General features: G+C 31.6%; 2 protein-coding genes across 2 annotated transcripts in view; one reads left to right on the forward strand and one right to left on the reverse strand.

Moving 5' to 3' along the window:
* Positions 1-817: 817 nt before the first annotated feature.
* Positions 818-13,511, reverse strand: part of LOC123665557 — a 170,266-nt gene continuing 157,572 nt past the window's right edge. The window contains exons 7-17 of the mRNA XM_045599845.1: positions 13,240-13,375; positions 12,274-12,403; positions 7,093-7,235; positions 6,011-6,066; positions 4,237-4,363; positions 3,846-4,010; positions 3,175-3,291; positions 2,790-2,904; positions 2,343-2,458; positions 1,508-2,119; positions 818-1,022 (exon numbers count right to left, since the gene is read on the reverse strand). Of these exons, the coding sequence (XP_045455801.1) occupies positions 1,528-2,119; positions 2,343-2,458; positions 2,790-2,904; positions 3,175-3,291; positions 3,846-4,010; positions 4,237-4,363; positions 6,011-6,066; positions 7,093-7,235; positions 12,274-12,403; positions 13,240-13,375 (1,697 nt within the window). The 3' untranslated portion in view covers positions 818-1,022; positions 1,508-1,527. The remainder of the gene's footprint in view (positions 1,023-1,507; positions 2,120-2,342; positions 2,459-2,789; positions 2,905-3,174; positions 3,292-3,845; positions 4,011-4,236; positions 4,364-6,010; positions 6,067-7,092; positions 7,236-12,273; positions 12,404-13,239; positions 13,376-13,511) is intronic.
* LOC123665554 (homologous-pairing protein 2 homolog) lies at positions 10,360-11,703 on the forward strand. The gene is made up of 3 exons (XM_045599841.1): positions 10,360-10,643; positions 10,934-11,192; positions 11,419-11,703. Exons 1-3 carry the CDS (start codon positions 10,424-10,426, stop codon positions 11,552-11,554), a joined length of 615 nt encoding a protein of 204 aa, XP_045455797.1. The 5' UTR covers positions 10,360-10,423; the 3' UTR covers positions 11,555-11,703.

Raw genomic sequence — 13,511 nt, forward strand, 5'->3', positions numbered from 1 at the left:
AAAACTAAACTGCCGAAAACTTATTACAATTTTTTAATCTATGGTAACTTTAAAAGTTAATGATCTATGTCACATAAATAAATTTAGAAAATAAAAAAAAGACTTACAATAACAACAAGACATAAAAAGAGTGACTTAAACTATAAAACTTAATCAGTTAGAAGATAAGCGAACCAGTCGCTGTATTAAAAAAATACATACAAAAAGATTTTTAAAATGTATTTAATTTAATTATTATGCATTTTTCGTTAAGAAATAATTTACAATCCCGAGCGAGTATTTTGAAAAAAATTCAAGTAGTGAATTAAAAAAAATCAAATTAAAAAATATGAAAAATACATTATTGTGTGCAATTCGTAAGCCCTATTTATACTTCGCTTAATTAATTATTAAAAAGGCACTTTGTGGCAGTTTCTTTCCGTAATCTTAAAACGATACTATTTTTACAACCACTTAAAGAAATATAGACTAAGAAAAAATTACAATAATTCCAAAACCTGATATCTGTCAATCTCCTGTCATATCAGCTTTGTTCGCAATATACAGGTTACATAACTAGTGTACTTAAGAGTTCATTAATTGTAACACAATCACATTGTAATATCACTCACAGAACTATGTCTGACACTAACTGTCTTCAGACACATTCTTATACACACAATCTCGTGCATCACATCCCTATGATTACCCGCTGTATATTACCTCGTTTATAAATATTACTACAGTAATCAAAATTATTTCGAACTAAATAACGATACAATAGAAAAAATTAAATAGTTACAACTGTTTATGTACGAGTATTTAAATAAAATTTTTGTTTGGAGTATGCAGATTAAGAGTCTTTATTATGGAAGTAATATTCACATAAGGTATGTGCGCACGTTTCACAATCTGAAATGTATATAAAGGCTGGAGACCAACTGCCTGGTATACTATCCAGGCTTTAGTGGTACCTAGGTACCATCTCTAGTCCAGCAAGCAGTCTTCAATATTTTTCCCGCTCATTTTGCTAATGGCGGCTACTGTAACATAAAAATAATAAAAATTACCATGTGTATAATGTTAAAATTCTTTGATGTATTAAAAATAAGGAATAATAGTCGATAGTAAACTACAAAGGAACTACATAGACTAAAAAGCAAAATAATAGGTTACAGTCGATTTGAACTTTCAAAGAGAATTCTAAAAGTAGGTATTATTAAATGGCATATTATATGATTGTACAGAAACTAGTAATGTTTAGAATATGAAGGATAAAGAATGTATTAAATATGGATATGACTAAGAGTATGTACACATAAATATGTTGTATAGTCAAATATTGATTACAATCTGTCCATTTATGAAGTCCACATTGCGACAGTTTGTAATCTTTTCGTTTCGACGTATATGGCTGTAAGGAATGCATATGATATAATAGTAGTTGTGATATATATTTAAGATGCGGAAGACCATGATTTGGCGATAGACAGAATGACATCGATATGGTCCAATGTTCGTGTCTTACCAATAATTAATTTGGCAATTCTATGTTCTTATAATTTCTCCGGACGTCAGATTCCTCTGATATGAGTAGACTAATCTTGCTGGCTCGATTTGAACTTGCTGAGAATTAGCGTCTGGTCTTATTGAGTTGTCTGATGATTTTGCTTGTGAGTAATATGTTCCTATCTTGAATAGTGATTTTATAACCTTATTTGAGAAAGGACTTTTGGTCGTACCCCTCCCGAAGTAATTGTCTAACTCCTCTTTTTTGAAGAAACCGCGTTTCGGATCGTCGCCTTCAGATTTTGCGGCTTTATTCGTAAAGTTGGTAAAATCGTATGGGTTTTTAGTTGTCGATATTGAGTTAATTTTTACAGGCGTTTGTGTACTGGACAGATGTGGTGCTTCTGTTGTTTTTTCTGTGATCGGTCGTCTTGTTGTAAAGAAGTAATATTTGAATGGATTTGTTGTTGTTCTAACTGTCGTAGTTGTGGTTGTCGTCCTCATTGTCGTCGCTGTTGTTGTCGACGATTGTTCGGGACTTGTTTTCTTTTGGTAATATTGGTAATAGTTTGGCTTGTACAGTTCTGGCCCTGACGTGCTAGCTACGTATGGCTGTGTTGTCGCTTCGGTACTGTATATGTGTTCAAAACAATACGTTAATATATATCCTGATCGGTATCTACACAAACTGACTACCCCGAGATCATGTGCTATCTCGTTGTTCGTGACAGTATTGTGATGTTTCATCAATTATAAAACCAGTATTACTTGATGTATAATTAACATTGAAGTGTATAAGGTAAGTTATAAATAATAAAAACAATAAATATTTTTATTATACAAACAATACAGACCTCGTGATATTTCCGTAGAAGGGACTAGTCTCAGGTCGAATGTAGCTCGGCGTGTGTTGCGAATAGTCCGGTATTATGTTCTCGTGCTCAGTTATACACCGACCATTTATACAGTACTGAAATGTATAATTAGTTATTATTAATACTTGATACGGTTAAAAATAATCTTAGTTGCTGTTAGGCAGGATGGATTTATGGTAAAGTTGACACTTTAAAATCTCTTAAATTGGGCCAATTATTTCAAAACTTAAAAATTCGTATTAAAAACTAACCACATCGAAAAAGATATTTTTCAGATATCAATAACCAAATTCGAAATTATATCATGAAGTCTCGAAAAATATTGAGTTAGTTAAAGTCCCTTTTTTAACTAAATAGCAAGTATTTAAAAACATTTATGGCCATTTTTATAGTGGTTTTTTCCCTTTTTTAATATTGACTGCTTACCTGCCCATCACCACACGGAGAACCCTCAGCGGCGGGTCTGTACGCAACGCAGTATCCGCTTGCTGCGTCGAAGCAGAAAAGTTGCGCACAGACACGCTCATCCTTAAAACATGCACTGAAATACAAAAAAAAATAAAATAAAAAAATAAAAAAAAAATTGGAAACGATAAAATTTAGACTATTATTATTTAATTCCAAAAATTGACACTTTTAAACCTAATGTTTAATCCGATACAGTTTTAGCAAAGATTTTAGAATTAACATGAATAGTTTTAGTTTTAGCAAAACTTGAAAGCAGTGGGTATTTTTTTTTTTTTCGTAATTATTATTTTTTCTTATTCACTATAGATGAAATAATATTATCGTTATTAAAAGTAATAATTACCTAGTTCCTCTGTCCTTTCGACACTGAGCATCTAAAGTAAGTAAGCGTCCGGGAAGTACCCTGGGCAGTGAGTCATCTTCATGCGGGGAATTATACAAACAAGTCGCAGTGTCTCCGCTGAAACGTATTCACTTTTTAATGTATAAAGTTTGAAAGTGGACTTCTATATTTGGACATACAAATCTAAATGACTGTACTTAAAGAATGTTCCAATCCATTAACGCACTGTTTTATGTGTGCGTGTTTTAACCTGTGTGAAAATTAATTTTTGTAAGTGTGATAGTGACGCGGCAGTCGTTGTTTAGATAACACGTGTTTTATGTTGGTTTATGGTACGTTCAATCAAATTTATCTACATTTAGTTAATAAATTTTGTATGATTTTAAATTAATGTATAAGCGCTCTGAATTATGTTTTATAATTTGTATATTATGCAACCATTTAATTTATAAAAGATAGACGAAAAATTATCAAATAAATATATAGCAAACGCAAAGATGACTTAAAAAAATCTGTAGCAATCATTACCTTATACGAATTATAACAAAAAATTTGTACGCGTTAAAATGTTGGCACCCAATGTGGGACACAATAAAACTACAACAACAGTTTTAATTCGATCTGTAACTCTGATGGTTATGCGTATAATAAATATATAGAAATAAACCAACTTTAAGAAATGATGGAAACTCTGAACACTGCAAGGGGACCAACGGAAACCTTTCTCCGTGTGCCTGAGATCAGACATAATGAATCCATCTTCCCATCTGCACTTCTCAGCTCCTGGGCCTCCTAAGTATGACGGTGGTGGACTTCCGTCGTGAACTGCTCCTAGTCTGAAAATTAATAAGGTCAGGATGAGCAATATACATTGCTTAAAATTTTTGATTTAAATTGCGAATTAAATTTTTATCGGATTTGACTGTTCATAGAAGAAAAAACCATGACTGCTCGTAGTCTTAGAATTTTCGTATCACATGAGTAGAATATACTGTTATACCAATACCAATGTATGTACGTTCTTATTTTTCAATTTGCACCAAGAAAGTTTCCAAAACTTACAAATGTCCAACTTCGTGGGCGGCAACAATGATACCGGAGAAGCCACCTGTGTCTTCGATGATAGCAACAGAGTTGACCTTTTCAAGTCGCTTATTCACCACGCACGCGCCTCCAACGTACGCGAATCCTATTCAGAAATACCGTATAACTATCTGATTTTTGTGGAAAAAAGATAAAAAAATACAATTTAAAGGATAGGTAGAATAAGGTCGAGGTTTTACATGATAGTGAACTATGTACTTACATTGATAAGGTGTTGGATGAAGACATATTGCGATGATCAGTGATAATAGGATATAATGAACCGTACTTACAAAGAGACGTAGAAGATGCGAAGACTAAGATAATTTGCAATAGAAGAGCGCATGCAAAGCGATTTTGTATATGTTAGAAAGTTAAGAAAGTCCATGTATAATATTTATTATCAACTGCATATGCAAGGTTTAATGACGTGTAGCGTGGTGTCCAGCTGCCCGAGCATATAAATGTATAACCTCTTTTTTATTATCTATATTTTACGGGTATCTCTTTTACGGGACGATTGGACCATGTTGTATAATAATATAGTAATAATAGTAATATTGTAAATCTCAAAATTATAATACCGGTAAATACTGTTTAAATATATATCTGCTATATTATTCATGACTATATTAGTCATGATTGTAAAAGCCTAACTTATATGACCTATGTTTTGCCACCGAGACCATTGATCTTATAAAATTGTTATTTTAAGAGCTTTGGTAATCTAATACAGTTCTAGCAATCTACTCGTTAAGTTGCTCACTATAAACTTTCTACTCATCAGGTTAAAATTGATATTTTCATTATTTGTTGCAAAAATAAAAGTTCTCTAAAATTGCACGCCTGGAGCTGGTCACCCCTAGTACCTCATCCACGCTACAGCACTGCATAATTTAAGGATTAAAAATATGAACCAACACCAAAATACAAATAAGTGTTAAAAATTCACTTGATATGTCAAGGTGCATACACACATACTCTCGAGTAATTAATTGCATCTCTTGAACTTTATAGGTGATTTATTCTTTTCGTGCTTAACCATAAAACATGCATATTTAATGGCTTAATCGATTGTAATAAACAGAATATTTATATCGTCATTAATAGCGAGTACAGTTTGGTAAATACGTAATAGACAGGTTAGTATATTTTACGATGTCCTCGTCTCATTTATGTAAGGTAGGGCCGACTGGTCCCTCTGACCTTACGCAACTTTCTTGTTAAAGTAAGGAGATGTACTGGAGGCCTTTTGAAAGGTTTGACGCGAGAAGCCAATCATTATGTTGAAATTGATGTGGGCGATCTCTGACTTACCGTACACAATAAAATATGAACAGCGATAAATTAAAGCATCACTTTAAATACAACGATCTGTTTTATGTTGATGGATAAAAAGTCATTGCATGCTGTAACGAAAGGACCAGTAATTGTTCGACACATGACTCATTTACAGAAGAAGGTCATTTGGAATATATTTAAGGGTTTATGATACGTGACATGATAGAGTAAATCTATGGCTACACTACGTATAGGAAATATTTATTGTACTATATACATGAAGAATTGCATGGTGTAGAAAGAGACATATGCTTAGAAAGATTATTCACAGAGTGCTAATGAAATCACGGATTTTGGGGGATAGGTAACAGGAATATGATTCCAGTGAAACGTCGCGCACGAGGGGGTAAAGGAACTGGTGAGAAAAGGCGTGCTCAGGGGGGAAAACAGTTAATTTTCGGCACACGCCTACCTGCAGTCCCTCTATTGCACGCATCGTTCGCATATTGTCTTCTGCACATGTCTAGTCTGAAAGTCACGGAAATAAATTGCTGAGTAAGTTGCTTAAATACATATTTCTTCGACTATTCGACCACAAACGCTTCGTTTCAAATAACGGCCTGATCTATAAAAGTGCGACCAACTAGTCTTTCGTCAGCTATGTTCAGTTCGCCCGTTACCAAAACCAAGTTTTATAGACTATTAAAAAAAAACACTGCTTATGACAATATTCAGCGCCATTACCAAATCCTTTACCGCAAACATTAAAATAAAATTATCAAGCCGAATTATTTCACTCGTAAGCCTCTGTTAATGCCGAGTATGTCAACACCAGTCGCGACCTTTTAAAGGTTTTTGTTTAAAATTGAATTACCAGCGGTGCCTTTTGTACAGCGACCACCCTTGCGTCGTCGGCACATGTCATACCTGTTGGTAAAATCAGTTTTTTGCGTCTTCATTCATTACTCTATTTGATTTATTAAGCTTTTTAATCTTTGACATGTCAAACTTGGAATAATGGCGCCAAATTAAGAATAAATAGGTAGGTATTATATTAAATTTCATACTCACCAATGTTGCCATCCTTATAAAGGAAGTACTAAAGTAAATACTGCCATTTACATAATACATAATTATATAATACGAGATATTTAAATCTAATGCTACGTACTGAATATTAAGTTAACAATTTTATTTAGGATAATCTTAATAAATTCATACGTCACAATTGGCATAATAATAGTAGGTACAGTCATACGAACAAACTTATATGATTTAAATATAATGAAATTGACGCATTGGTGCTGCCATTGTAGTCTATAAATTACGCAATAGATTAACACACACATAATTAATATGTTTCAACAGGTATGTAGATATTCTGTATGAAATGTATTTTGGTTATATTTATAATTTTGAAATATGCAGCTCAAAATTCATAACAAATAACAAAATATAAAAAAAAAACTAAAATGCTCTAGACATATTCTCTTACTCAAAAAAAAAAAAACATCTAAAAATTCAATCGACTACCATTTCCTTTTTCCCACTTACTTAGTGATAGCCACAGCTATGTCGTAGACTGGTAATCTCCTCTCTCTAAAGAGGTATTTACCCATATCCGTGAGAGCAGCAGCTGAGTCAATAGCATCACGTCCAACGCGGTTCCTCTCCAGATACGGCGTGGCGTCCCGACCCTGAATTCATAAAATGTTTTTTAGAGACAGTTGCGTTTGCTCGCAAATGAAAAAAACTGACTTAAATTACATCGACAAGTAATACAACGTAAGTAGGCGAAAAAAATTAACAAACGCACCAGTTGTCACTACGATTTTCGAGGGTTCCCCTCGATTTCTCTGGGAATCCATCATCAGAAACTGGTTTCCTTATCATGGTACTACACTTGGGATATCTCCTTTCCAACAAACAAGAATTATTAAAATCGGTTCATAAACGACGAAGTTATTCCCCGAACATACATAAAATATATATATATATATATATATATATATCTCTTTCTTTTTTGAATGAGGTAGGGTACCTTCTGTTGATTTTTAAATAGTAAATTTTTCACTTTAAATGTATTTATTTACATCTAATGAACAGCTCGAAAATAAACGTCATGCTTAAAATACAAAATAACGGACTTTTTAAGTGAACCTCATTCGAAATTAGGTTTATTCATTCTACTTAATTTACAAAACTCCCTTTTATTCGGTTCATTGTAAAAGAAGACTTAAAGCTTAATTTCATTAGTTAAGCTCCAATAGTTTTATTAATTAATTTTCGGGCTTAAAGGTTTTCAGTTGTACAATTGTAGCTCAGTCGGTGTAGCCAATGTCACATAGTATAGAAGATACAAAGAATAATGATGGGTAGTCGGCATTCGGCAACGATAAATTAAGCAGTAAATAAGTCGGATCTTATTATTTACAAGTAAACACAATAAATAAGTCATTTACCGCTGATTATAACTGATTTCGATCTAAATTTTAATGTTTACTATCTATAATTACATTATTTTACATATTATCAAGAAAGTTCTTAGTATTATTTAACACATAAATCCATTCCGATACAAAATTATCAAAACAAATTCGATTGAAAGTCGTTAAACAGGTGACATTTCGAAATTATCTCTGACCAATCAAATATTAATACATAACAGATAAATAAAAATCAAGAATAATTAACATAATTGGATGAAAATACATATACGTTCTGATATATTTAGTTTAAGTATCCGAAATCGATCGATGTTTCTACGAGGAATTAAATTAAAAGGTTCATAACCTTGAACTATAGAAATGATTTATAAGAAGCGGAATACTGTTTTAATCCTAAACTTGTGGCAAACATTGAAAGCGTTCTGAAATTTCGGGACATAAAAAAAATAATAAGTACAATTAAACACGCGATGAATTTTAGGCTTGTACTTTTATTTCAAAATATATCTGTATTTTAATTTATATGCTACTAGCCGACCCGGCGAACTTCGTAGCGCCTTATTTTTTTTTTTCAAGAATATAATAATTATATATAATATATCGAAATAAAATATAGCGTATCTTTCATGTTCGATCAAACTGCACGCATTGTGCAAATTTAATTAAAATCGGTTTAGTAGTTTAGGAGTCCATTGCGAACAAACAACGTGACGCGTAATTTATATATATTAAGATATAGTATAAAACTAAGAAAAAAAAAAGAAAATTAATTGCATATAATAGATTTTAATTGTAAATATAAACTAGCGATGATTTTAGTATAGTTATTAGAATATAGTTAAACGTAATATATTTTACAGTTCAAACTTCGCGTAGCTTTATGTAAAATGTCATTAATTAAATAACTATTATTACTTTTATATCAAAAAAATTAACAAAAATTATCATTTCGACCACACCAATTTTCTTCGTGTTTCTTTATCCTACGTAACATTGGTGAAATTATTTGTGCTTTTTTTTTCACAATTGAAAGACATTAAAATGTATGAATAAGTTAATATTTTTATTTGATTTTTACAAAATTATAATCTAGCATTTATTTACAGCTATTTTGAATTTCAATACGCTTCACCCTTTAATATCCCACTGCTGGGCATAAGCCTCTTTCCCTATATAGGAGAAGGATCAGAGCTTAATCCACCACGGTAATCCAATGAGGGACATATTCCCAACTATTAGTAACGATCGCTATTAGGTGTACATGATAACAATCGGAACCGACAGCTTAATGTTTTCTCAGAGGAGCGATGGTGAAACCCACAAGGACTGACAACCAGACCGAAAATAAATATTTAAAATACAAATATCCACTCTAAGCGGGAATCGAACTCGCGACCGTCGGTGTTTAAGCGCCACCGACACGGCACACACACCATTACACCAGAGCGGTCGTCATTGAATTTCAATAACCGGTAAATCTCAATAAAGTTGATTAAAATAATTTTGCCACTAGTAAGTTTTTTAACTAACTTTAGTTTAACTTTTGTATATAATATATATTTTACTTAAAATAATTTATTCAACATAAATACACATTTTTTTTTATATTTCTTAAAGTATAGTATTAAGTTGATTAAAAATAAAACTTTTAACAAAATTTTATGCTTTAACCCAACGATAATAGCACAAAAAAATTTCTCAGGAATGATGTTGCAGGTGTTGCTAATTAATTTAAATTAATTCAACATTTTTGCTAACAGCCTTATCGTTTTTCGTTCATATCCTTTTCCATTTCATCTGTACATGACGCTAAAGCCAAGTATCATGTTAAACCATGAAAATGAACAAAATATTTTTATTGTTCATGTATCTATTAGTTACTGTTATGCCATGAATGTATTTGTGAAGTACACAATAATCTTATATATTTTTTTTTATCTAAAAAATTAGAATTTAAATTGTAGTAAAATTTTCGGAAGTGGGTAAATATTTTTATTATAATACATGTAAAACTTAGTCTATAGGTACTAATATTATTATTATTTTTAATTCTTTACTTAAAAAGCCAAACATCTATATAAGGTTAAGTCGGCTTTGGCACTATTAATTGAAATAATTATTTTTTTTAATTAAATTAGGTTATGATGTTTGTACACAGTGTGCATTGAACTTATTTTTTTTTAATATCAATAAAAAATCTTTTTCAAAAAGATTAGTAATGATATTTTTATAACATATTTTTTTTTTGTTTTAAATGAAACAAATTTAATAGGTTTATAAAATTACAATACTAATAGGCTGAATAAAGTTTATCAATTGCAACACTCATTGAATGTAAATTAAAAAAAAAAAAGAAAGAAAAAATTACGCGGTAAATTTTGTAATCATCTTGACAAGCAAGTGTTTTAATTGTTGCTTTATTTATTTAATTACACAAAATGGCTAGCGACGCAGTTTTTAAATATTTAACTGATACGAACAGACCGTATTCTTGTGCAGACATAACAGTTAATTTACGAGGTACTTATTCGAAAACCGTAGTACAAAAAGCTCTTGATAGTTTGAGTGAATTAGGTAAAATACGTTGTAAGTTATATGGAAAACAGAAGGTATATGTAGCCATACAAACGGACAGTGAAAAAGTTAGTGATACGGAAGGTAAATTATTATGGGTTATTATTTATTGTAAAGTATGAAATTTTAAATTTAATGTCTTATAATATGATGTAACACTGAAGTTAAAATTATGTAAGGATTTTGAAGCCGATTTTAATAAAAAGTAAAATTACAAACATTCTTACTTTGATAAAATAAGTTTTTAAGTGGGAATAGAAATTCAGTTTACAAAAAAAAAAAAAAACTAAGGTACCTATGCTGTTAGAAAAAAAATGTTTAGTTTGTTGACTTAATTTTTTATTTTTATAATTTAGTATTATTTTATTTATCAGACTACGACTCCCAAATCGCAAATCTGACGAAAAAACTCGAAGAGACAAAATCATCACTAAAAACCTCCGAGAATAACCTCAAAAGCCTCCTATCCGCGCCAACAAACGAACGCGCCAAGTCGCAGGTCGAGGAAATTAAAAATAATATAGTAAAATTAGAAAACAAGTTATCCGATTTACGTAACACCACCCAAGTCGTTAGCGTCGACGAGAAAAAACATATATTGAATGAACATGAATATTATTATAAGGAATACAGGTAATTTCTTAACGTATACATAAAGCTGAAGAGTTTGTTTGTTTGTTTGAACGCGTTCATCTCAGGAACTAGCGACTCGAAGTGAAAAATTATTTTTGTATTGGATAGTCCATTTACCGAAAAAGGCCATAGGCTGTATAATATTTAACGCTGGCGAAACCGCGGGCACAGCTTGTGCTAGCATAAAGTTATAATTTTTTTTTCTGTGATAACTTTTTTTTTCTAGAAAGCGAAAGAGAATCTGTTCGGAAATGATTGAAGCCGTTCTCGAAGGTTACCCAAAATCAAAGAAGACATTTCTAGACGAACTGTGTATAGAAACCGACGAGACTGTTAACTTCAAACTGGTTTCGAAACAATAAAAACAATGGAATAAAACGTTGATTTATAATAAAAGAATAAAAAAAGAATTAAATCGTAAATTTTATGATCAAATATTAAAAATACGAATATCTGAGATTGATTTGTGAATTTTATTATGTTTTGCACAAATAAATTTGTCTTCAACACAGATTCGTCATTACGTAGAGATTAAAAATATATGACGCATGAATATTTCTTGTGTTTTAATGAGAAGCTTACAAAAGTTCCGCAATTTTTTAATTATTATAATTTAACACGAATCCAAAAAAAATATTCTTATATTGCTCCATAATTGTTGGCTTGACATAAAAATGCTAATTGGTATGTATTTGTAAGCACAAAACAAATTAATTCAGGGTTTAGCCATAATAAATTATTTAAACAGCAGAAAACGAAACTTAAACATAATAACAAAAAGGTTCATTTTACATTAAAAAAAAAAAAAAAAAAAAAAACTTTTGAATAGGTCGGGGAAAAAGTATCTTCGTATTTTATATAGAAATTATAAGATTTAACAAATTTTATTTAAATAAATTATAATAACTTGCCGCCATCTCGTAGGTTCACAGGATTCCCATGCTGTAGAAATTTTGGGACTTTTCAAGAAACATTAAAATCGCGCACCCAGTAAAATGTTAGAACAAGTAAAAAAAAATGCAGTCGAATTGAGAGCGGTCTATTTTTTGGAGTCGGTTAAAATAAAAAATAAAAAACTTACCCGAGATATGATAATGCCAGCAATTGATATTCTTATTCTTGGCCCCTTGAGCAGTTTGTACCTCAGATCGACGCCATTCCAGAAGGATACGAAGTATCTTTTTATCTGCAAGTTATCACCTCCGTGTAACCTGAGAAAAAACATCATGAAATCAATAATAGCCATAAGTCATTGTTTTTTTTCAACGTATCACATTTCTAAATTTTTATTGTATTTTTATTTATTAATAATGGTAAATGTATTTTTACATGGAAAACAACTTGATTTTGAAAGAACATAGTTTCGAGGCTTTTTAAATTGATTACCATTTTTAGTTGCAAAGCTGTGTGACTACGGTTGTGAAGAATATAGCCACCCCCTCTCTTCTCGTGGGTGTCGTAAGAGGCGACTAAGGGATAACACAGTTCCACTACCAGCTTGGAACTTATAAAGCCGACCGATGGCGGGATAACCATCCAACTGCTGGCTTTGAAATACACAGGCCGAAGACGGGCAGTAGCGTCTTCGGTGCGACAAAGCCAGCCCTGCGGTCACCAACCCGCCTGCCCATCATGGTGACTAGTGACTATGGGCAACACACATGAGTTCACGCCACTTTTGGCGCGAACTTGTAGAGGCCTATGTTCAGCAGTGAACTGTGATAGGCTGAAGTGAGTGAACATTTTTAGTATTACTTAGTCTCCCATGAAACGCACGAAATAAAACGGTTGTCCAACGCCAAAAAAAAAAAACAATTTTAAAATCAGAAATAAAAATTCTCGTTAAAAGCTAGATAATCAAGCACTTATTTAATTAAATGTATAGAATAATTTAGTCTAATTTAACTTGACTTCTTCGTATTCGGCACTGGATCGTAAAAAAAATATTACTAAATACACATGCTTCACACACACACAAATTCCTCGGTTTGTATGGCCTATACACACATTTGTCATGTGTATCAATTAGTATTTAACGCTAGCATACCTGTAGCCATCATAGTCAACGATAACTAAGATTTCTGGATATATAACATATGGTGCGTCCCGTTTCCGCCTGCTCAGCGATTCCGTCGATCTTTTCCTTCTGAAGCGTTTAGCCAGGCGGTCAGGTTCCATGAAAGCTGCAAATAATGTACAAAACGTATGAATACTAAATTTATACCAATATTATAATGAGGAAAGATTTGATTTTCTGTTATTATTTTATTTTTAATTTATAATTTATAAATAATAAAAAAAACTGCACGGATTTTTTAA

The sequence above is a fragment of the Melitaea cinxia genome, chromosome 24, assembly GCF_905220565.1.
Source record: "Melitaea cinxia chromosome 24, ilMelCinx1.1, whole genome shotgun sequence".
Taxonomy (NCBI): domain Eukaryota; kingdom Metazoa; phylum Arthropoda; class Insecta; order Lepidoptera; family Nymphalidae; genus Melitaea; species Melitaea cinxia.

Coding starts and splice junctions, on each gene's coding strand:
- LOC123665554 (XM_045599841.1), top strand. CDS start 10,424: ATGGCTAGCGACGCAGTTTTTAAATATTTAACTGATACGAACAGACCG. Junction 10,644..10,933: donor AAAAGTTAGTGATACGGAAG/GTAAATTATTAT, acceptor TTTATTTATCAG/ACTACGACTCCCAAATCGCA. Junction 11,193..11,418: donor TATTATTATAAGGAATACAG/GTAATTTCTTAA, acceptor TTTTTTTTCTAG/AAAGCGAAAGAGAATCTGTT.